Raw genomic sequence first — 23,016 nt, 5'->3', positions numbered from 1 at the left:
GTATCGTAAGACAATAAAGTCTGTGGTTTTTGTAGCAGCATGGCACTATAAGGTAATTGATAAAAAGGCTGCAAGACACATGCAGACTGCGAGTCTCAGAAAGGAAACTTCTACTCCAGCCTGAAGACCTTGAGTTGGAAGAGTGTGTTCATGCCAGAGCATCACAGGACTAATGTGAATTTACTGGAGAGAGCCTGGAAGAATGCAATAAAAATGATGAGAGGTCCAGAAAATCAGCACCAAGTGAGCAACAAGGAAAGGATGACAAAGCTGAGGTTATTAAATCTAAAGAATGCAAGACACAGGCGAAGCATAATAAAGGCTTTCAGATATATTCAGGCTTGATGAAAAGAGACAAGGAATAAACTTTCCTCCATATCCCTAGTGGATAGTGAAAGAAGTAAACTAAAGCAAGGTAGATCTACATCAGACACTAAAGAAAATAGCCTAACCCAGCTGTCCAGGTTCTTCTTATCACGATCAATTCTCCAGTTCAGTTCTCCACAAACAACTACACTGACACCAACCGAGGGGGTTTGTACGGGCCTGGAAATACTCTGTGGCTGCTTAAGACAGCACTGCTACCCAGAGAAACAGGCAGCAAACTACACATTGAGGAATCTGTTTCACAACACACTGATTCAGCAGTGAAGCTACTTCCCAAAGTTCCCGTTTCCCTACTGCTCTGGCCACTTGTTCTCAGCCCCTTGCCTATGTCTGATGCCCTGTCTGTTGTGTCAGTGCAATTGTTGCAGAGCTGTACCATGCACCAGTACAGTGAAATGAGCCAACTTAAAAACAACCCTGGTTTTGGAGGGTTTGTTTTAAGAGGGTTATAACCTGGGAGAATGCAAAATCAGCATACTGCAAAGCATATAAAACCCATACAATAGACAGGTGAACCTGGGTCGCTCACATAAATGAGGCAAGCATACCACTTTTTATACTCAGAAGCTGCTTACACCCAAAACCTAGACAACAAGCTCTCATCGTGCAAAACAGAGCTGGGGATTATACACCCCCCACCAACTTTCACGTTTTCTTACGGCTTTGTACCATTGTAGTCATATGTTTGAGTTATGGCCTAACTGTGGTGCTACTGCTCAATTTAGGGTTAAACATGATGCATTGTCCTTTAAGGAGGACCATTACTCAATAGTTTCACTACCTAGGCCTAGTTACTTTGTATAAACAACGCAGGCTTTGTCAGCCACTATACCCTTGAAGAAGGAACCAAAGACTGATAAAAAGGAAGCATCCTGCTCCAGAAGGTACCCAAGGCCAGATGATTGCCAAAGCAGCATGAAGTAGGGGAAAGGCAAAGGCGGCAGGGGGAGATCACGACCACCGACTCAATTCAAGACCTAAAAGACTTACCCCCCCACACACACACTCCTTGAGCATGCGCTGTAGAATAAAAGAACACTGTACTTTTAATTCGAAGCAGAGGAAAACCTTAGCCCAATAGAAATGGTGGCAGATAAGCTACTACCAATAATGATTTTTGGGGAAGGACTTTGGAAACTAAGTGGGTGAATCTAAATCTGTATAAATTGCTTGCTTGTTTAACTGCAGGCTGTGCTGGCTTTGTGGAATTACCACCTAGCACCCATCTTTGCACAAATATGAAATAAATAATGTCTCTCCTGAGCGTGTGGTTCTTGGCTCGTTGCACACCAGGTGATGAATCCGCTTTTCAGACAACACCATGATACTTATAGGACTGTTTCACATCCTGTACATCTCGGCTGAGACCAAAAAACTGGCACTTCAGTAATGGAAGGAGAACACTACGATGACATATTCTAAAATTAAAACATTAACATGACTTTCTCCTAGACACTCACAAATGAATGGTGTCACCTCCACTATTCTGCAGTAAATTTCAAAGCATGTATCCTTTGAAACTAAACACATTATGACCATTAGCAATGCTAATGCAATGCCTATTAAATAAATGCGTTTTCTACAGATCAGAAACAAAAATCCCTTTCAAAAATAGAAAGATATCAAGACAAATATTAAGGTTTATTAGAGCTACAATTATAAGCAGAAGGTTAGCTAACACTGTCTAAATATTTAACCTTTTGGAGGTCATTGCTGGAGTACAATGATCGATGTTGTACAACACACATGTAGATCCCAGGCCTTCCAGAGTACCGATTACAGTGATTACAAAGCAGGTAGGTTAAATCTGTTGTCTAAGTAGCTTAGCAATTGACCCTGAAAGTAACTAAATATGAAGGCACAGTTAATTTTAAAGACACACAGATTATGTTGCTAATACAGCTCTAACAACTGGAACAGGAACAAAGAGCGTTGCCCCAAATTACAATGACAGTCATGTGAAAGAAAAACACGGTCCTACTATATCGAGTTTTAAGCTCACTTTGCTAGACCACAGATATCCCTCATTATATCTTGAAGACCTCATACGGCAATTATTTTAGCCCAAAGAAAAATCCTGCAGCACTCCACTGATTTGTAATTCTTCTGCTCTGGAGGAATAGTCATACTCCTTTGCAAACACTTTAAATACTAATTATTTCTTTACTGAACCCTGCAGTGAAACTCCTATCTAGAAGGCGCCATGTAAAAGCACTTCTAATATTTCTGCTGCTCAAAGAGCAATACTCTTCATCCACTTCAGTGATTTTCTACCCAACAGGTACAACATTGAAGTAATGAGCATTATAAAACTTAATACAGTGCCATATATATTTTATGGCTCTGTAGATCCAGATCAGAGAACATCCAGATTGTTTTTACAGAACTAATGCCAGACACATTTCAAATTATTATGTATGCAATCATCCTAAGAAATTTATGACTCTTACCAAATTAAAATTAAAAAAACATATAGTTGAGAAAAAGAATTTAAAAAATCCCAAACATTCTTTAAGGAAGGTAAAATTTTCCAAAGATTTTTTAAGTAGATGTTATTAAGAAAGAAAATAATATATATCAAAATAAGAAGCAGCATATTTCACTAATGCAACTATCAGGCATTAAAAATATATGTAAATGAAAAATCATTCATAATGCTCTACTGTTTTTACAGGACAGCATTTAATAAGCAATATCATGTAGGATGTAAAGCCACATGAAAGCTCTGGATAAGGGACTGTAAAATGAGATTCCCTTTATCAGACTAACATCAGAAAAATAACTTTCCTGTGTAGCTTGCCTCTCTTTTTCCTTCTGTTTACCTATGGTAACATGATCACACAAATTTCCAAAGTATCCAAACACTTCATGATCTTTGATGTTGCCCTTATAACTGAAGAGGCGGAACAAGGTTTCCATATGTGACATTTAGATACAGAAAGATTCAAGTTACCTGCTCAAGTTTGAACAGAAAGCCTCTGGCAGCCCCGCAAAGCAGAAGTGGTTCTCCTGAAGCACAAGAGATGCAAAAACAACCGGACCCACCTTGTTTGTCATTTCTGCAGGAACTGCATCATGTTGCAACTACTGACAGAGAAATCACAACTCACCTGGAGCCTGTCTTTGAACTGACACAGAAGCTACGGAAACGGAGGCTTACACTGTTGGTAATCTGAGCAAAAGGGTCCTACTTTAGGAAGTTGCTCAGGAGAAGGACTGGCTTTGGATCAGTTCCAGACCAAGTGGTTTGAAAAAAGTACCCAATGTCCAAATATCTTGATTAGAAAGCTGTTCAAAGTTTGTTCAACACTGTTCATTTCCATCAAACACTATGGTTTTTTATTTATTCAAATTCTCTCCCTTAGTAGCAAGTTACAGTCTGGTGTAATCAGGGAGCATTAGCTCAGTATTGGCCAAGTATAGCAAGAAGAGTCTGCATGAGCACAGTTCTCTGAGAGTAGTGCGATTGTTAAAGCTGACATAAGTGGACAGGTTTCCCCCAGCTCCTGGGGAGGAGTCGTCCAGGGACTGCCCATCCCAGCCTCACTTAGAAAATTTTACAAAAGAACACACTCTACTTTATTTATATTTATCTGTGTTTTCAAAGAACAGCAGCTCAAACTTCTGCATGAAACCTAAAAACTACACAGGCAGAGTAAGTGCCTGAAACCACCTGCATATACAGTTTCACATACAGCACGTACACAAAACCAAAATTCTGTGCGAACACAAAGTTAAGAACATACAGACTTGGAAAGCACAAATTTCATCAGAACTTTTTCTAAATCTACTGTAAAGTAGTTTCATACAAAATCACTCATCTGAAGTCCAGCTTAGAATGAGGGCACAGCTCTTCAGGAAGAGAGGGCAGGATACTGCCCACTAGTGCTATTACATATGGCTTTTCTGACCCATGTTTGACAGAATAAGCCTGCATGCCGCCAACACCACCCCGAAGTATCACTAGGCCAGCCTAAGACTAAATTGCATCATGAAATCCAGAAACACCTCACTTGAAGAGCAAATCTATGATTTAATTATTCTGTGCTTGGACAAACAGATTTTCCATTGCGTCCATTTCTACAGAAGCATAAATCTACTATTTCCACAGAAAAAGCTGCAGCCTTCAGTTCTTGCCAGAATATCCCTTCACATTTAAGAAACCCAATCAACATTCTCAATGGATCTGATTTCAGTGCAGGTTACATGTCTTAATTTTATTTAAAATTACTGAACATCCTCTCCTTCAGTTTCTTACAGTATGTCTCAGGCATACATGGGGAACTGCCCAGGAATACATTGCAATACCAAATATACTTCTGGTTCGGTTTAGTTGTTAACAAAGCACAGCCATCCCAGTTGAATTTGCCTTGCAGATAAGATATAAGCAGCACTGCTTAGTATGCTTCACAATTGCCTCTAACAAGGTTTGAATGAAGGACTGAACAAATACAAACAAAATTATCTTACTTCCTATTGCACTTAAGTTTTGACAGACTGGAAACTTTCCAAATTCTCCTACTATTTTGTGGTTAAAATAGGAAAATCCAGTCCGCTACAAATGGAGAATGGTCCAGTTAAACATGTTAGCTACTGAAGAATTGTCATCTCTTGAGCTGCCTTGAAGCATGATGAATCAACAAATTTGCCTGGTTAGGAAACATCATGTATATAATGACTAAAGTTTCTGACATTAGCAAAGACCCTTCAAGAATGAAAAGTGATACAAAATGCTGCAAGCTTTGCTTTCTAAACTTCTGATTGTTCCTAAATTTAATGCAAATAAAATAGTCTAAACCTACTCATTTTTCCAACATCCTTTAAGGTCTCTTAAAAAGTCTATCCTTAGGGACAATTTGTCACATCACAAAATGATGACATTTGCACCACGACATGCTGACATTATACTATCCCATCAACAAGTAAATGTCACAATTTGTGACATAAACACTGCCCTATGACAACCTTTTGTTAGCCTCAATGATACCATATACAAATATTTGACCATGTAATGCAAATAGAATCAATGACACCTTTGGGACCAAAGCAGAGCAAGTCTGTTCCCTTATGTAAGCCAACGTCAGCTTATTTACTCCTAATTCTATGGTATCAGAAAAGCCACAGGTGCTACATGCTCTGATCCAGTGACACAAAAACCCTACTTCATATCCCAACACGAATAGTCTGACACACCAGGAGTTAGGTCATCACTATAGTCAAGCTAAATGAAGCAGTAACAGAACTCTACAGTCAACATCTTTAAGTGGTAATAGGGAAGGGTGAATCCACATTAGCCTTCTAATTATTTTCTCTTTAACTTGACTATTTAAGCCATTACCTAAGTTATACAGTATAGCGCCCTGAATATTTTTATTATAGAACAGACCTGCTTTGCTGCACTACTGTTCCTTCACCAAAAAAGTGAGAGAGGAGAACAAAAGCACCATGGTTTTTTCCCCATGTAGATATAATAATGATGCCTACTAAAACTGTGTGTCATTCTTCAGATTTATTAGCATGTGTGTGATTCAGAAACTACAAAAAGCAGCTGGGTATACTAAAAAATTACAAATAAAATTGATCCTGCTTTGTTATCAGGATGAGCCTCATGCTGTTAGCAATGAGAAAGGAGAGATCTCTCCTAATGCTTTTTGGGGCTTAAATACCTCTTAACTAATACAGTGACTAGTATGGTTGCAGCACTAGCCCAAGGATCTGATCCAAAACACACTGAAGCCTGCTGTTGCCTTTTACAGGCTTCGGGTTCAGTAACACGGCATGGAGTACCATTGCTCTCATAGCTAAGTGATAGCAGAGTGCATCAGTGAATTCAGAAGAATGAGACTCCAATATAGGGAGCCTTCTACAACAGGAAAGTGATGAGGACTCAGGTCTCGTTTCTCTCTGTTGAATTGATTGCCTGTGCAAGGAGATTGATGCAGAAATCAATTCACTCATGCCAGCTGGTTTCCCTCTATCTGCAGTGATGGTAAGTTGATCGGGATATTAGTTTCCTTCAGGTGATGTGCCTTCCATATGTAACATGCTGACCCTAGCGATGCTGAACAAACCAATACAGCAGCTAGAAAGATTAAATTAACCAATCCATAGAAAGGAAGGTAGAGGACTAAGAGCAAGTAAGAAAACAAAGAAAGGCAAAAATCAACAAACCTCTGCTTGAACTAACAAGCTGGGGTTTTCTAGATAAACTTGATAATATAAAAATGCTTAGGGGAAAAATTGAAAAGGAAAAACAGTAAGAAAGAACAGCATGGAATTCAACAATTAAAATGTAATTCTTGTGATATTACCTGTTTCTGTTTACTTTTCCCCATTTTGTAGGTTCCTGCACCTCTTCTTTTCCATTATTGTGAACGTTCCACTAACTGTGAGACAAATCGAACCTAAGAATCCTTCCATAATGGATGAAATTTAAGTCAATTAAATGGTGTTGCTTAACTCTAGCTGAGAAACCTAATCACGGCACAGGTTCCCATGGAGCCTGTAGACAGTCCACTATAATTGAATGTTTTTATTGATATCCTTCAATCCAATATTAAAAATCAAAAGAGAGCACTAGAAATCTTTATTTAAAAATCATGAACTATTTGTAAATAAGAATGAGCAAGATTTTCAAAATTCACCTTCAGCACTTCTTAAAACCTAAGACACTTGATCACGCCTGTTTTATAATTGGCCTTAAAGTAACTTAAGAGATAAGGATTGACTTTTGTTTTTACAGAATCACCAATTTTTACTGAACAAAAACCTAGCTTAATTATGCCATGCAAACTTGGAACAAACAAGCAGAATTTCTTGTATGTATCATAACAACTTTATTATACAGCACACCAGAAGATCAGCTGTTTTAAAGTCAAACGCTGAGATATCAAACGCATTTTTTAATACTTGGAAAGGGTGAGACATTTGAATACTCTCAGGTAAACTTTCATAAATTAAAAATGAGACTCACTTGTTGATAAGAATATATACTGTACTGGTTATGTACCAAGATAATAATGGCTTGAATTTAAAATTAATCCTGGCTTAGATGAGGTTGTTCATTTAACAAACTTTTACTCAACTTTAAACATTCAGGACACTTAGTACTTTTTCCATATGATAGTACCATCATCCAACACTTCTAAAAGGATGCTTTTATAAATTCCATATAAACAAAAAGACATCTAAAAACTACTTTTGCCATGCATCTTTCTTTCTAGAAACAACATTCGCTCAAGAGAAATAGTATCCTTTAAACTTCCCAAATCAGTGAGACACTTACAGTAGAAAAGAAGTACTTTGTAAATTATGTGTTGATAGGTCTACTTGTTATTTTATATAATTTGTTGGAATTTAAATACTATTTAAATCAATATAGTAAGAAATGGTTTTGAAATTCTAAAATGTAGCTACAGATCCACAAAATTTAAATCGCTCGGAGAACACACCCCAAAATTTGAACTCATTTAGCTTTCAGGAAAGGATGATGTAATCAATAGAAATTCAGTACTAGCAATTTTGGCTAGCTGCTGCATTTAAGTATATAAGCTCATCTTCCTTCTCATTTTCATGTTTATAAACAAGGTATGTTTCTTGCACCTCAAAAGCTTTTACAATTACCCCTGAGCCACAAATTGCTGTTGGCCAGAAAAGCTGTCTGGTGAAGGATCACAAAATATTCATTGGAGTCTGATGCTCTTCCCTAGACATACACGGGTCTAGCCTGGTACAGACATTCTTATATTCTTCTTAGAAGTCATTCCCATAAGACAGTATCAATTTCATGTTAGATAAAAGCGCTCTCAATCTGTTCATCTTCTTGCATTCCATGAACTGTAGTGACTGCACAGCAAGTGCACTTGCATCACACAAACAAGCTATGTCAGAAACCAAGACCTTAGCACTTTCCTGCTTTTGACTCCCATGTTTTCAAGGCTCAGTGAAAGCCACAAAGCTTGTATATATGAGCTGCAGAGTTTCCCTTCTACAACAGCTTCACACTCATTTGCTGTCTTTGCTTTCCTCAGCTTGCATGTGTTTTCAAAAGAAGCTTCATTCATTTAAATTCCTGCAATAAGTAACAGCTTGTAAATATTTCATTTCATTAAAGGAAAAAGAATTCATTGCCTATAGGTTGGTTGCAAAAAGTAATAATGAGGCATACTTGGCAAAGTCACATACCAGAATGACATCACCCAAATATCAGAATGACATGCACTAATATCTGAACTTAATCCAGACAATAAAGTCCATGGTAATAGATGTTTCAGAAGTTGTGTTTTGCTCACAGTACCTCATTTATGCATTAAATCTAACACTGAATAGATTATGATTATTTTTCAATTAAACTTGGATGAGCAGCACAGTAACTCCAGTGATGGGTAATATACAAATTCTTATTAGATGGCATGTGCAGATTACAGAACTGGATGACTGGAAATGGGATTTTGAGTCTTTCATTTCTAATTATGATCATTTAAACTCACCCAGAAGCTTGACACAGAAGCAGTGTATTTCACTTCATGTCCCCAATCTAAAACTCACCCTAGGTGAGTTTAAGAGATCACTTCACAGCTTTCGGCTGGGGGCATGAGGTGAAATACACTGCTCCTGGGCCAGTTTCAATTTAGATGATGTATTTTGGGGACAATGGTTTTTTTAAACATCTGTTATTGCTGTGCTCTAGGGCTACAGATACTGCCATGAATGCAAGATTTCCTTAAGCAGTGCCGCACTATCTGTCCAAGCCTGCAGACATGTGACCAAGTATGAACATCTATATTCACCGGAATGGCAACTCCCAAACTGATGACATGTCTGTGTCATTACTAACCATGTCTTTGAAGATCTTTTTTTCCAGATGGAACCAGGAAGATGATGCTATTTAAGCCCTCAGGGGTGAGAAAGGTGATTTAATACAGAGAAGGAAATGAAGGGAGAATAACAAAGGAGACACACAGAGACAGTGAAAAGAAAAGGAGGGAGGAGGAATGAGAGACATACAAAAAAGCAGACAGAAAAGTAACAGAAACAAAGGACAGACACAGAAGTTGCCTAAAGGGGAGCAGAGTTTCTCACTGAAGGATAGTGACTGTGACAATCAGGTTCAGTTAATAAATACAAATCTATGTAGTTGCTACAAAAAATAAAAAGCTTGCATATTTTGTGCAAACCCTCCACATACAACAGACTGGATCAAAGGCTATGAACTCTTTATATTATTTCCTGGCACACAGTCTATGCCTAAACGTGAATTTCAGTGCTCTCATCTGAATGGGCTTGACTTCTGAGCTACCGACCCCTGTGAAACACCATGCTGGACTGAGTCCTGCTCCCTCAGGGAGCCTCAATACACTTCACAAAATACAGCAATGCAATAACCAGACTTGCTGGCAGTTTCTGCAAATGAGATAAAGACTATATCCTTCTCTAGCCTTACATTCCTATCTTCAGGAACAGTCTCTTCGCAGTCACGAACATTAGAGGCAAGATGTAATCCCTCACAATAATATGGACATTGATTCAAACAGGAAGTGGAGGGTCTTCTTTTCATGCAGCTCCAGTGTCCATGAAACATCTCTTGCCTCAGTAGCACACACAAAGGCAGCTCAAACATTCCTGCGTGCTTGCAGACTGACCAAGCCGAACCAAGTCCACCCACTGACGAAGCAGCTTGGCTTTCATTCAATTCTTAAGTTGTGCCAGTTCGTGCCAGTTTAAGAAGTGGCTTTTCTGCAGTTAGCTAAACTAAAAAAAAACATTATATTGATAATTTACCAGCTAACAACCTAGCTCTCACACTGATTATATATGGTAGCCTGATGTCAATCATCTCCCTCCTCTCCCCCAAGGATTTTTTAAATAAAGAAATGAAACATAGGGCACAAGGGGCTTATACAATGAATTTAAAAAAACACTGTCTCTTAGAGTTCTCCAGGACCAATGAGATTATTAAAAGGAATACCAAGGTTCAAAGCCCTCTAAATGTAGCCCACTTTATAAAAAAAATACTGTTTTAAAACAGTTGGAAGAGGAGGAAGGAAGGAAAAGGAGATCTTGTTAGCAGCCCTCAGTGCTCTGCACAGTAGCCCTTGAGAGATGCTGCATGAAGATGAACGTATGTATTTCATTATGAACTGAAAACATGTTCGCTGAGCTACATCTTAGATTTTTTAAGCAGAGGTGCCTGATTCAGCCTATATGCAGGGGAATGCGTTCCTTCTGCATCTTCCTTCGCAGAAGCTGGTGGGAGCCAAGAGCTTATACCAACAGTGAATCTCAAAGTGGGTTTCATGGAGCTACAAAAATGCTGTTTAGCTGATGTGCAACATACTTTCTTGCTTCTCGTTACAGTAGTTTTAGACAGAGTTTAATAATAACATCTGTGACCCAAGAGAAATTTAAAACATAGTGGCCTGCTTGCTCCAAAAATACAGGCACTTTTGCTCCATCCACACATCATCCTCCCTCCTGCATGTGCTCAGCAGCACCTCGGTGGATGACACATACAAGAGAGGGAAAAAAGCCTCTGGATTCTTTCATATTTGTTTTTCCTATCAGGCTGAGAAACCTCCAGAAGAACAGGATCAGGTCTCAGCTGACTCTGCCAGTATTGACCTCCCTCTTCCAGGGAAAAAGAAAAGCTCAGAACCACCAATAGTAACACCTTCCCAATTCTCTAACCCTAGCACCGGCATAGCCAAGAGCCACCAGAGAGTTCACTGTCAGTCCTCTTTAGTCTGTCACTGGTGCTCAGGACACACAGGTCCCACTCCAAAGCTACTGTACTCCCAACATAGATGTTTTGCATAGGTTCTGTTCAGTTTGTACTTCTCACTCAGAGCAAAGAACATGATTCAATACTGCTCTCAAGGCAGCTGAGACCTTTTGACATGCTTGCCATTATGTGGTTGGGTAACAGACAGGAAAACATAGGAAACCACTGATTAAAAGCCAAACAAATTAGCAAAATAAGAAATGGCCCTCTAAATCAAAAGCTACAATTCTGCTGAAGTCGTAGTGCCTATGTGGGAGCATCTGAGCCTGGGAGAGGAAAGCTTTTTAGTTCATATGCCTGCTTGCTTCTATGCTCTAACCACATGAAATACTATAATACGCAAGACTCCGAGGTCCTATACATACCAATTAAACTTTGTGGTTTACAAGACTAACATAAGAGAGGCCAGCAGGAATGATGTTCACATAGCGTATCCGCAAACCAATACGTAGCAGCCAAATCTAATGCGAACCCTTACTATCCTCAGGAGGGCCCCATAAAGTGCTCAGAAAGAGCACAGTGGGACCACTCTAAAAACCAGCTGGGAACTTAGAGACAGAAGTATGTTAAGACCAACCTGTCATGGAGTAGGATACCGGGGTTTATTTAGTTAAGAATCATCGAGATTAAAGCCTGTAAGTACAAACACACAAACACATAGCAGATCCCAATCGTTTGATTTCAACTTCCTTTCCCACTGGGGAGATCACTGCGGGCTGAGGTGAGTTGGGCAAAAGAGCGTTAGTGTTTCTGTGCCACCCAGCTGCGTGTGTTTACAGGTCTCCAGCACCAGCCAGGTCCCTGGGCATCTCCAGGCATTTGCTGCTACAAATCCGCCCGGAGTTCCCCTCACGAGCTCTGTAACAGGCTGAATGCTGGAGCACCGTGTATGTGCACTACATCCCGATGGGTTGCCATTGCCTTGTAGCAGTAATTGATTGGCAAAGATATCTCTATGCACCCAGAAAGTAATCCACCTGTCGCTGGCATGTGTTGCTTTTGTTTGGTTTATTTCTGGTTTTATGCCTCATCCATGGAATCCCTCCAAAAGCATGCATAAAAAAGAGCTGCCCATACAATAGGGGTTCACAAGTTCCCTCAGGGTTATACTCTTACCTCTACCTATGTTAACACTGATGTCTATTTATGCTGAACACCCAACACAATACCTAGGAGCATAAAAGAAGAACTGAGAAGAATATTCTGCTTTCCGTAAATGGCAAGATTTAATGAGTACTGCTCCAGATTTAGATGCCTTAGACTCACAGGCAGTTCCAATCCTCTGAAAAGAGCAAGTTACAAGGTATTTTTCTGCTAGCAAATACAGGAAAAATATCTTATTAAACTGAGACCCGGGAGGATTTTATGGCAACCTACCATCCCCTGGTACAACTGTGTTTTCAATGAAGAAACAACTATTTCTTGAGAATCAGTCACATTTAACACTGTGAAACACTGCCCAAAGCTCAAAGAGTGATTCCAACATATTCCTCTAACCCTCCAGTTCCATCCCCTTGGGCATCTGTCTTGCAGTGACAATTGCTGGTGAAGGCAAGCATGGGAATGCATTAACCATAAACAGGCTGCTCTTCAATACCTGAGAAAAGCAGCTTTTCCTTATGGTAGCTCAGTTAGGGAGGCCAGGCTATGCACCGCTAAAATTTACAAGTGGAACAGCTCAATCCTCAATCATCGTCATTATTATTTATTGGTATTACAGAAGGATCTAAATGCCATCAACTCAGAGCAGAGCCCCAGTATACCACATCTTGCTCATACACGTGTGGGGGGAAGACTGTTCTTCCCCTGTTGCACTTTCAGTCTGGGGAGCACAGAAGAGACAGTAACACTGATAAAAAATGTGTTTTCACAGAGCATAGCTTGCCATCTGCTAAAACTGAACACGCTGGCCAGTAAACACGGGCCTACTGCTCAGTAGGAGTAAGGGCACATCACAGTAGTTGGTGCTTGCAAATACGCTTCTACGACACTTCATGCAGTTTTAGCATACCTCCAATGAGCTTCTAAAGACCATGAAAGAAACAAATTTCATAAAGTGAATGGGGAAAAAAAACCATAAAATACATCTACTTCATCTACCAGAACAAACTTTTAACAAGTTACTGCATAGAAACCACAGAAATTAGCTTTTTTGCTAATGACCAAATTATTTAAGTGTTTTTATGACTTATCTTTTTTAATTAAAAAAAACCCAACTATTTACTGTTCTGTGGTTTTCTTTTTAGAAAACACAGATAATCACAAGGACATTAAAGAGATTACAGGGAAGCCAGAAATGAACAATAATCTCTGTGTGTATGTACACTTCTAAAAAATGTGCCAGTCAAATACATGGTAGGTAGGTACTATTTTATGTAGGTACTGTCCTATCCAGATGGTGCAATTAAAGAGCTAGCAAAAGTGAGTTATAAGAGAAAATTTTAAAGGCCAAAATAAATGTTATTCAGATAAATAATTACTAGCCTACAAGAGTAGGAAAGGTACAAACACTGAGAAAGAAGCACAGTTATTTCAGTATACTGGTAAACGAGGGCAGAAAATGTCATGTTAAATACAAGTTAAGTTTCACTGAAAATGTTTTTAGACACATAATCTTCAGTCTGTTCAATGACCTTGAAGTGCCAGAGTCTACACATTAAAAGGAGCCCTGATCAAAACAAACGTCAGAACAAGCAGAGAAGTTTGCATGACCTGTGAGAGCCTTTTCTTCTCTAATTCCTAGATTGTACTGTGTAACAGTCAAAGGAACAAAGAAACCACAGATGTGATTTTCTATGGTCCTGCCTCTTTTAGGTCTTATGATAACCATTACTTTAATATCGAAGTGCACAGGTTGTTTAGAGCAACAGCAATCCTAAGAGATAGGGAAGTACCATTACTCTCACATTGCAGGTATGCAACTGAGGCACAAAATCACCTATGTAATGCAAGTGCTATTTCAGAGGATACTGGTGAGGTAAGTGGCAAAGTTCCTCAGTACTCCTATTCAGCTTCAATTTAACCCAACAGCCAGCCATTCATTTGGAACCTCACGCTCTACCTCTTGCCAAGCCTCAAATGTCCCCAAGGTATCACCATGAATACCGCAGCACTGCTTCTGAGCTCGCAGACATGGTGACGGGGCTGTGCGGAGCATCACCAGCTCTGCCAAGGGTGGCACACACATTCTCAGTCCTGCAAGAAAACAGCACCTCAGCATCTCTCCTCTTTCCACAACAGCCTCACCAAGGGCTGACAAAATTCAAAAGGATCCATAAACACAGCACTTCTCCACTCATCTTACTGAAGCCAGCGAGTGTAGCAGATGTGCCATCACACACCTACGACACTGAGCATTTCACAGTGCACAGTGGCAACTCCCTGTGAAACATGGCTTCTCATGGGAGGTGACACTGCCCTCCTCACGCTTGCACAACAGCACTGGGGTTAGAGTGCTTGCCCAGCAGAAGGGTCTAATAGTTGAAATACACATCTCCTGCCAGAACAGACTCACAACCCTTACTGCTAAAACTGTTCCACTTTTTCTTGACGCACTGCATATCTACTGGTTTGGACAAAAGAGAGAGAGACAGAAAAATATAACCTACATACATACACACAGAGCAGGCACATTTCTAAAGTCCTGATTAATTCTCAACTCAGAGGGGAAATTTTAGGCCTTGCCCCAGTGACTGCTTATGTATGAATATTCCAAGTCATTAGAAAAAAAAAAGACTTAAACAGCTGTTGGAGCAGCCCTTGGACTGAAACTTAGACCTTTGTGTAATTTCTGTCAATGTACATCCTTTAAGTGTATAATTCTGTTCTCAGGGATGTATGCAGGTAGAACTGCAATTCTAAAATCTTTAGAGCTGCACCTGTATTTTTGCATTGGGGTTGTGCAATATCTACCACAATAGAGTCTTAATCCATAACTGAAACTCCAACAACCATGCTACAGGAAGGAAGGAAGGAAATAACTACAGTAGCAATAAATTCGAGATATTTGGGTTAGGGATAACTTCAAATAAATTCTGTGTTTTATCAAAGTTTGCCATCTAGGCCCCTCTACAATAAGCAGGGAGTGATACATGCTTTCAGAAGTCAACTCATCCAAGCTTTCTCAAGTATGGATGATAAGATTGTCAGGGAAGAGATCAAGCCAGTGACCATCTCCACCTCCTTCCTACTGCAGAAGTCCAAGCTTAGACTTGAAGGCTGAAGTCAGGCACGACGAAGGATCCCATCCATTATTTCTTCCAAAAGTGGTGTTGTCATTGGTGATTTGTTAGGATTTAAAATTATTATTACTGGGGCAGGGGGTTGGAGATAGGAATGTTTGGTAAAGAATGTGAGACTATGGGAATAAAAATGCCAAAGGAATGTTGTAGGTCATCAAGTTTCATCCTGAGCTACAGCGAGCAGCCATATACTGCAGACTACTTTCAACCCACGCTTTCAGCTTTTGCTTCAATGAATTTGTGCTTTCAGGAACTAGAAGGATCTCACTTGCATTGTACAGCAGATTATCTCTCCTTATGCTAACATCCTTTGTTCCTAATTAACATAACCATGGTGGACTTGGCAGTGTTGGTGGACTTGGCAGTGTTAGGTTTACGGTTGGACTGGACGATCTTAAAGCTTTTTTCCAACCTAAATGATTCTATGAAAATATTTTATTTGGACATACAAAGGACTTGGCATATAAGCTTCTGTAAACTGGGCAGTTTCATGTTTTAAATTCATAAAGTGGTACATACCTTACAGAACTTCCCAGTTTAGCAGAACAATTACTGTTTTTCTGAAAAGCTCATAATTTTCCCCTTCTGTTCTTTCAAAAACTACTAGTCTATTGATTTTTAATAAAATCAAAAGGGATGTCCTCATATCTTTCTCCAAAGATCTGCATCAGTAGATTCCTAACACTGTCAAGCTTGGGAAGAATGCATTATGTTCCCACTGTGATATGTGAACCTGCTATCAACAACCTAAACATGTATCTAATGATTGTTATTAAGCCAGATTTGGTTTATCATGCACATGTAACATCAGCAGTATCAGAGATAGGATTTCAATCTGGTGTCTGTCTTTAGTGTTCATTGCTAAACTTCCCTCCTAGATTTAAACTCTCTGAGCTTGTCCCAATACCGGCACAGTAGTACCTACTCAAGCTAAGGCTGCTAGTAGCTTGCTCCTAAGCAAACCAGGTAATGCCAGTTAAACCAGCAAACCAGGTAAAACCAGGTATGGCTGCAGGTGTGGAGGGCTGCGTGTGGAAGAGGACTTTCAAGCACGTTTGAAATACACACTTACTAATTAAAGTATGTATCAATTTTAAGTGTCTACTTAGGGGATGAGAAGAGGTGCTCTCTCCTTTAGCAGCTGGAATTTGCTGAAACGTGAAGGGAGCTCAGCAGGCAGCAACATGACTAGCATGCTGTAGGGCTGGAAGAGAGGGAAAACAGAGGCTGGTAAAAGCAAATAAATGAAGTAAGCCATAAACTTTACATCATGAGGACAAAAAGGAAAAAAAGATGTTAAACTCCCAAATTAGTTTAGTCAGATTAACATCATTCTGCTTTCCATGTGGGATTCTGCTGTTCCATTCAAATATAGTCATCAGGTTTGGTTTCTGTTTATTTTTTTATCGCACTATCATCTCAAGGAATTTAAAAAAAACCACCTCCCTATGGGAAGTCTGCCTTTCACTTTGCAATATATCTGCCATTTATCAAAGGTCTGAGCCGTCGGGATTTTTGACCTCATGCTCCCTTTAGTTTCATAAAAAGCAGTCTGGCTACTCTGGAGAAGCAGCACCAAAACCTTACCACAAATGGACTTTTGCCCAGTTTGGATAGATAATTACATTTACTGTTATAGATACTGCTACAGTAATATTGAAGTCAATTTTTTTTATAGATCCCCTCAGCACAATTTATTGCAAACTGAACAAAACAGAAAACCAATTAAATAAAATATCTGCCAGAAGAATACATTTAGTGATCACTGGGCTCCACAAATCATATATGGTGAAACTGTATCACAAAGGGTAATAATTTTTAAATTAAACAAAGTATCTGTATATCAAATACAGAAAAATCTGGATCAGCTGAAGTTTTTGTGCATAGCAATTTCTGTAGATGTGCGATAAACCTTTCTTTCTGATAAGGTGCTGCTAAATATTAAGTCTGGAAAAAATTGTGTGTATATTTATGTTTATTTTCCATAACAAAGAGCTACATGTTTACGAGGGATCATGACATCAACTTACTGGACAAATAAGCGCCTGCATGAACTTAATATTTTGACAACAAACAAAAAAATGGAAATACTGGCACCATGACACTGCAGTCTTAGAACTAGTTGGCGGAAGTCCTGTTCACAACACTTTAGCAGTCTGCACACAGCATGAAGAGCAGCCCATGAATCAAAATCAATTGTGAATACAAGTCTCACTCTCCCCGTATTTCTGTTTTGGCTTTGATTTTTTTTGTTTTAATCAGCTAGTATTAAAGCACAATGGGAATTCTCCAAGAGGGTCAAAAAGAATACAGTTTTGTAAAGAAAGCTGTTTACTTAGCACAAAAAAGCTCCTGGGATGACTATAAGGTGTCTTCTAAGGAAAAGTAGGGTTTTTAAAAGCTGTCATCAATTGACTATTTTTCCCCAATCAGAAAGGGTAGTGTATTTTTAGAAAATCTAGGAACATACATATTCAGCTTAACACAGTAAGAGGCTATCCTTGAAGCATGCTACCTGTATATATTCCAATGCACAACTCCGTGTTATTTATCAGTTACACAAATGCCAGTCACTAGCCCTTACCAGAGTAAATGGTGCACTGCACCACCCACCTGTCATGTCTTCAGTTTATGATATTTCAAGACTGGAAAGGAAATTAGTTCCACTTGCATGAGCCTTTGTTTGAAAGTAATAGTGCACAACATATTTCTGTGGGCATAGGGGACAGAGAGCAGAAATACTAATTCTAGGAATTCACTAACCAGATAGACTCTTGATGTTACAAGGACTAGCTTTGCAAGACTTGCATCACTAGTAATGGTTTTAACTATGCATCCCACTGTCAGGAAAGGTCAGGGACAGGCTTATCATTTATGGAATTTATATTAGAGTACAAAATAAAAGTAATGAGGACACAAAACCAGACGCAATTTGCATACCTCCCTGCACAGCTCTCTCTTGACAAAGCAAGGGAGCCTACAGTGATCTTCCCAGTTATTCAAGCTCACTTTACAATCAGGGCAACCATATACTCTGCTGTGCTATCAAATCCACCATTTCTCTAATTCACAAAACTAATGGCATTACGAGAGGATAACAAAGTACACGTCAGACTTCTACAGCACAGAAAAGAAGGCGGAGGAGAGAGGGTTGATTTAATTTATAGCCTCCTTAGTTTCTTTCAAGACATATCATGCAACCAAAAATCACATGCTCCTATTATTGTGGCACAGGAGGATTTACAAGATGTAAACAAATTTTTTAAAGTTCCATGTGCACATCAGCCTAACCTCTGCCCCCTTCAAATTTATTTATTTTCCCTTGATCCACACACATGAGTACTCCATGGTAGCATTTTCAATGAACTATTCATGCAGGTGAACATCCCTCAGAGAAGCAGCTGCCCCCTCAGCTTTTATGGTTATTTGTCTCTCTATCATGGAGCTCAAAGGAATAATCCTACTGCATATTTCTTCTTCATTTATTTTACTAGGTGAGGTGTTTAAGAGGATATATGGTCATCTGGAGCTCATCACTGCCAAATTTTCAGCCACGCAGCTGTAAAGAGTAAAGGAACTAGTTTAGGTCCTTGGTTTACAAAGTGCTGAGTACCTCCAATGAGGTGTCAAATGTGCGTCGTGACACTTTAAGATTGCTTAGTGCCTCCTGAGGTTCACAGGGCCTGATCCAAAACCCCACTGTTATGAATGACAGTCCTCCCCTTGACTGCAATGCGCTTGGGACAGAACAGAGCTTCACAGCTCAAGCCTTGTGCTTCTGAGGCAAGGCAAGATTTGCCGTAGATTTAAGAACGTGGGGTAAGGTGCCAGGTTTGAGAAGCACTGGATCTTAGCGTTCCTACCTCCAAACACTTAACCCAGAGTGAAATAAATACATACATAGATAGCTATACAAAGAAACATTCAAGACTACCTTAAATAGGTTTTGGATCAGGTACTTATTTTCAATTGTTTTAACCTCACATACATACAGGCAGCAAAATTCTCTCCAAACCCTTTAAGCCCATCCTGCTTCCACTGGGCCTAATGTATTTCTTCCACTTCTGTTCCAAAAAAAAAAAAAAAAAAAAAAAATTCTACAGACTGTCTTTACAAATCATTTTTCTCTGGAAGCCTTTGTTAAAATCAGCTCTTCTACTGGAAGCATGCAATAAAACAAAACTAACAAGAAAAGAAGGTGCAAAAAAATGCTGACAGTCATACCGTAAAACATCCAGTGCAAAAAGACTGGCTGCTCTCATTGGGGTTAAGGCGGCAAAGAGTCTTTCATTACCAGGTTGCTCGTTCAAATCCAGTCTTGCTTGATGATAATCACCTGATGGCAGGCAGAGCAAGCAGCATACTTTTTAAGTAACTCTGCAAAAGTATTTTTAATTGAATGTGTAAATACTGTACAGAATGTCTGCAGGCATTCATGATGAGAGTATCATCCTGCAAGACTGAATTAGTAGATAGTAATTAAGCAAACAAAAAAGAACTAAGTTGCAGAAAAGACTGTAACCACTTTCATTTGCTCTGACAGTTGCCATTTATCTTTGCTTTTGAAGAGACTACTTGGTAGTATTCTAGTAAGTGAACTGTAGCATACTGTGAAAAAAATAATAACATTTTAGCAATACAAGCCCTCACTGCAGCATCTGTTATTAGATCTTTGCAGAGAGGCGAGGAGAGACCACTAGTCATAAATGTGGATTAGCAAGGTTCTACTATATTCGTTTTAGAGACTTCAGAGCGCTTTGCATGAAAGCTGTTACTTGCCTTTTATGTCGAAAAATGAACTTATGCCAACTTTTTAATATTGAATTGATTCTATTCTAATTCTTCAGGGAAGTAGTCCTAACAGCCTGCAAGCACTGTCCACAAAAACGGCAGCAGTCTAACAGCAGAGAAATGGAGGAAGGACAGAATCAGAATAGCTGACGCTGCTGATTTGCAACATTTTCTTTTCACAGAAAACTGCCATCATCTTACACTTCTTTCCTGAGCAAATCAAAAACTGGCTTTGAAAGTGTCAAGCTTTATGATGTTGACTCCAGCTCTGACACCTGATTATACAAGAGGATTAACACAAGCGCTGCGCGTGCTCAAGGGAATCACTGCATCCTCACCAGCGGAGCCTTAGCAGCTCCACATCCTGGGTGACTCCCTAGCAAAACAGGCAAAAACCAGGACTTGAGATCCTAGAGAAAGGATGATAATTCACATACTTACAAGAAATACAACACGAGCTCTCTGAACTGAGCCAAGTTTAAGTAAAGTTTATGCTGAATTCATGAAGTTCAAGCAGAGTCGGAGCTTAGCTGAACTGTAGTTAAAACACTCAAGAGTTTTCCAGAAACACTAAAATCCTTCAGGAGAAAGTTGATCTTGAGCCTTCATACGAATATCTTCCTGTCTCTGAAGTTACACAGGCAGTGCAAGGTGCCGTGTAATATTTACCTATGACGCCCGCTGTTATGATATAATGTATCAGTAAAGGATAAATTAGAAGCAGCAAATCCCCAAAACCACCCGTGCAAATACACAGCCGTTAGTGGGTCAACATACAAAGAAATGAAGACTAGTTGAAATTGAAAATGAGTTAAAAACAGATTATGGGCGCTCACCGTGAGAGTCGCTGTCTGAAACAGGCAATTAAATAATAAAGGCGACGCACACTGCCTTAACTGCGAAAAGTTGGGAACGTTGATGCTCTAATGCCGTAACACCGGCCCCGGCGCGCGGTTTTTATCCATCGACGAGGCTGTAAAAATCCTCGGAGAGCTGCTGCTATTCCCGGACCTTTGCGGGACACCCCCCCCCACGCCGCGCAGCCGGCCCGGCGGGGTGAAGCGCGGGCCGTGGGGCGGGGGACGGACGGACGGACGGACGGACGGACCCCTCCCGGCCCCAGCCCTCGCCGCGCACCGCCCGCTCCTGCCGCTCACATCCACCTCAAGCGCGGGGCTGGGTTTTTACTTGATTTTTGTTTTGGTTTGGGTTTTTCTTCCCCTGGCGCTTGAGGAGGCAGAGCGCGGCGCGGGGAAGCTTACACGGGGATGACTGAATCGAGGTGAGTCGACTAAGCCTCGATAATTTCATCTGGGACTTTACGCGGGGCTGGAGGGGATAATCCCCGCGCCGCCGCTCGCCCCCTGCCTCTCCTTTACCCGGAGACCCTCGCACGGCCCCGGGGGCACGCCGATCGCACCCGGACACCACCTCGCCGCTGCGGGGCCAAGCCCTCCTCCTCCTCCTCCTCCTCCTCCTCCTCCTCCTCCTCCTCCTCTTCCTCGCAGCGCGGCGCACACCGCGCACCCGGCCCCTCTGCAAGATGCGCGCTCGTAAACTTTCCAAACTTCTGGGGAAGTGGCGGAGGCTGCGCGGGGTCGGCCCGACCCCGGCGGCTCTTCGCCTCCCGCCGGCACCTCACCAGCCGCCGGGGCGCCGCTCGCCCCCAGCGCGGCCCGCGGGGACCCCCCGCGCCCCCGGCCGGGCGGCGGGGCCGGGCTGGGCGGGACGGGAGCGGCGCGCTCCGGCCGCACCGAGCCCGGCGGAGCGCGGGCGGCAGCGGCGGGCTGCGCCCCGCAAGTTGGGGGAGCAAAGCGATGCTAAGGGCAGGGGTAAGAGCAGGGACACCCCCACACGCACCCCCCCACGCCGCCCCTCGCACTCACGCTGCTGTTCTCGCCCGTCCAGTGCACCATCGCCTGGTTGTGAGACGCGTCCCCTTTGAGCACGAAGGAGGTGCTGATGAGGGAGACCTGCTCCCGGCCCGCCGCCGAGGATGCTCTCCTGGGGCGGCCGCCCTCCGCCGCCGCCGCCGCCCCACCGCCGCCGCGCCGCGCCTCCGGCGGGCTGCGCGCCCCGCGGGTCAGGGCTCCGGGGCGCGGGCGGCCGCGGGGCTCCGCGCAGCCCAACGCGGCGGCGGCGGCGGCGCCCAGCAGCGGCGGCGGCGGCGGCAGCGGCAGCAGGAGCAGGAGCAGGAGCAGCAGCAGCGGTAGCGGCGGCAGGCGGGCGGCCCCGCGCGGAGCGGCAGCGGCGGACACGCGTGGCCCGCCGTGCGCCATGGTGGCTCTCCGGCGTGGTAGTGACAGGCGGGGAGGTGGCGGGGAGGGAGACACCGCCGCGGAGGGCGGGGGCGGGGGAGGGTTGTAACCGGAGCGGGGCTCGCGCGGCAGCGGCGTGCGCGGGGCTGCGCGCCCAGCCGGGGCGGCGCCGCCATCTGCTGGCCCGCGCCGAAACGCCGGGCGGCGGGGCGGGAGGGGGGGGGGAGCGCTCTCGCGCGCACGGACACGGGCGGGGTGGCGGGCACGCCCGCCCGCGCCCCCCCGGTGAGGTGAGGCGAGGCGAGCCGAGGCGAGGTGAGGCGAGGCGAGGCGAGGCGAGGCGGGGCGGGGCGGGGAGGTCTCCGCCGCCGAGGCGGGAACGTCCCGGCAGCGGCCGAGCCCGCCGGCTGTGAAGTTTCCACGCTGGAGCTCCGGGGAAGGGCGTTCGGAGAGCGCTGCGAGGAAGATCCGCCGGCCCCGCGGGGAGGGCGCGCCACGGGCCGAGGGTGGCTGGGGGCCAGCACGCGAGCCCTGCCTCTGCCGGCACAGCGGATGGCCC

At 42.4% G+C, this 23,016-nt stretch overlaps 1 protein-coding gene across 6 annotated transcripts in view; it reads right to left on the bottom strand.

The window, feature by feature from the left end:
• The window catches only part of SORCS2 (sortilin related VPS10 domain containing receptor 2), a 581,857-nt gene extending 559,339 nt beyond the window's left edge, over positions 1-22,518 (bottom strand). For all 6 annotated transcript variants that reach the window (XM_069794263.1, XM_069794279.1, XM_069794269.1 and 3 more), the window contains exon 1: positions 22,086-22,518. In XM_069794263.1, coding sequence (XP_069650364.1) covers positions 22,086-22,478 — 393 coding nt within the window. In that variant the 5' untranslated portion in view covers positions 22,479-22,518. The remainder of the gene's footprint in view (positions 1-22,085) is intronic.
• Positions 22,519-23,016: the final 498 nt, after the last annotated feature.

Source organism: Haliaeetus albicilla, chromosome 1 (assembly GCF_947461875.1).
Source record: "Haliaeetus albicilla chromosome 1, bHalAlb1.1, whole genome shotgun sequence".
Lineage (NCBI taxonomy): Eukaryota > Metazoa > Chordata > Aves > Accipitriformes > Accipitridae > Haliaeetus > Haliaeetus albicilla.
This window is presented reverse-complemented; position numbering and strand designations above follow the sequence as displayed.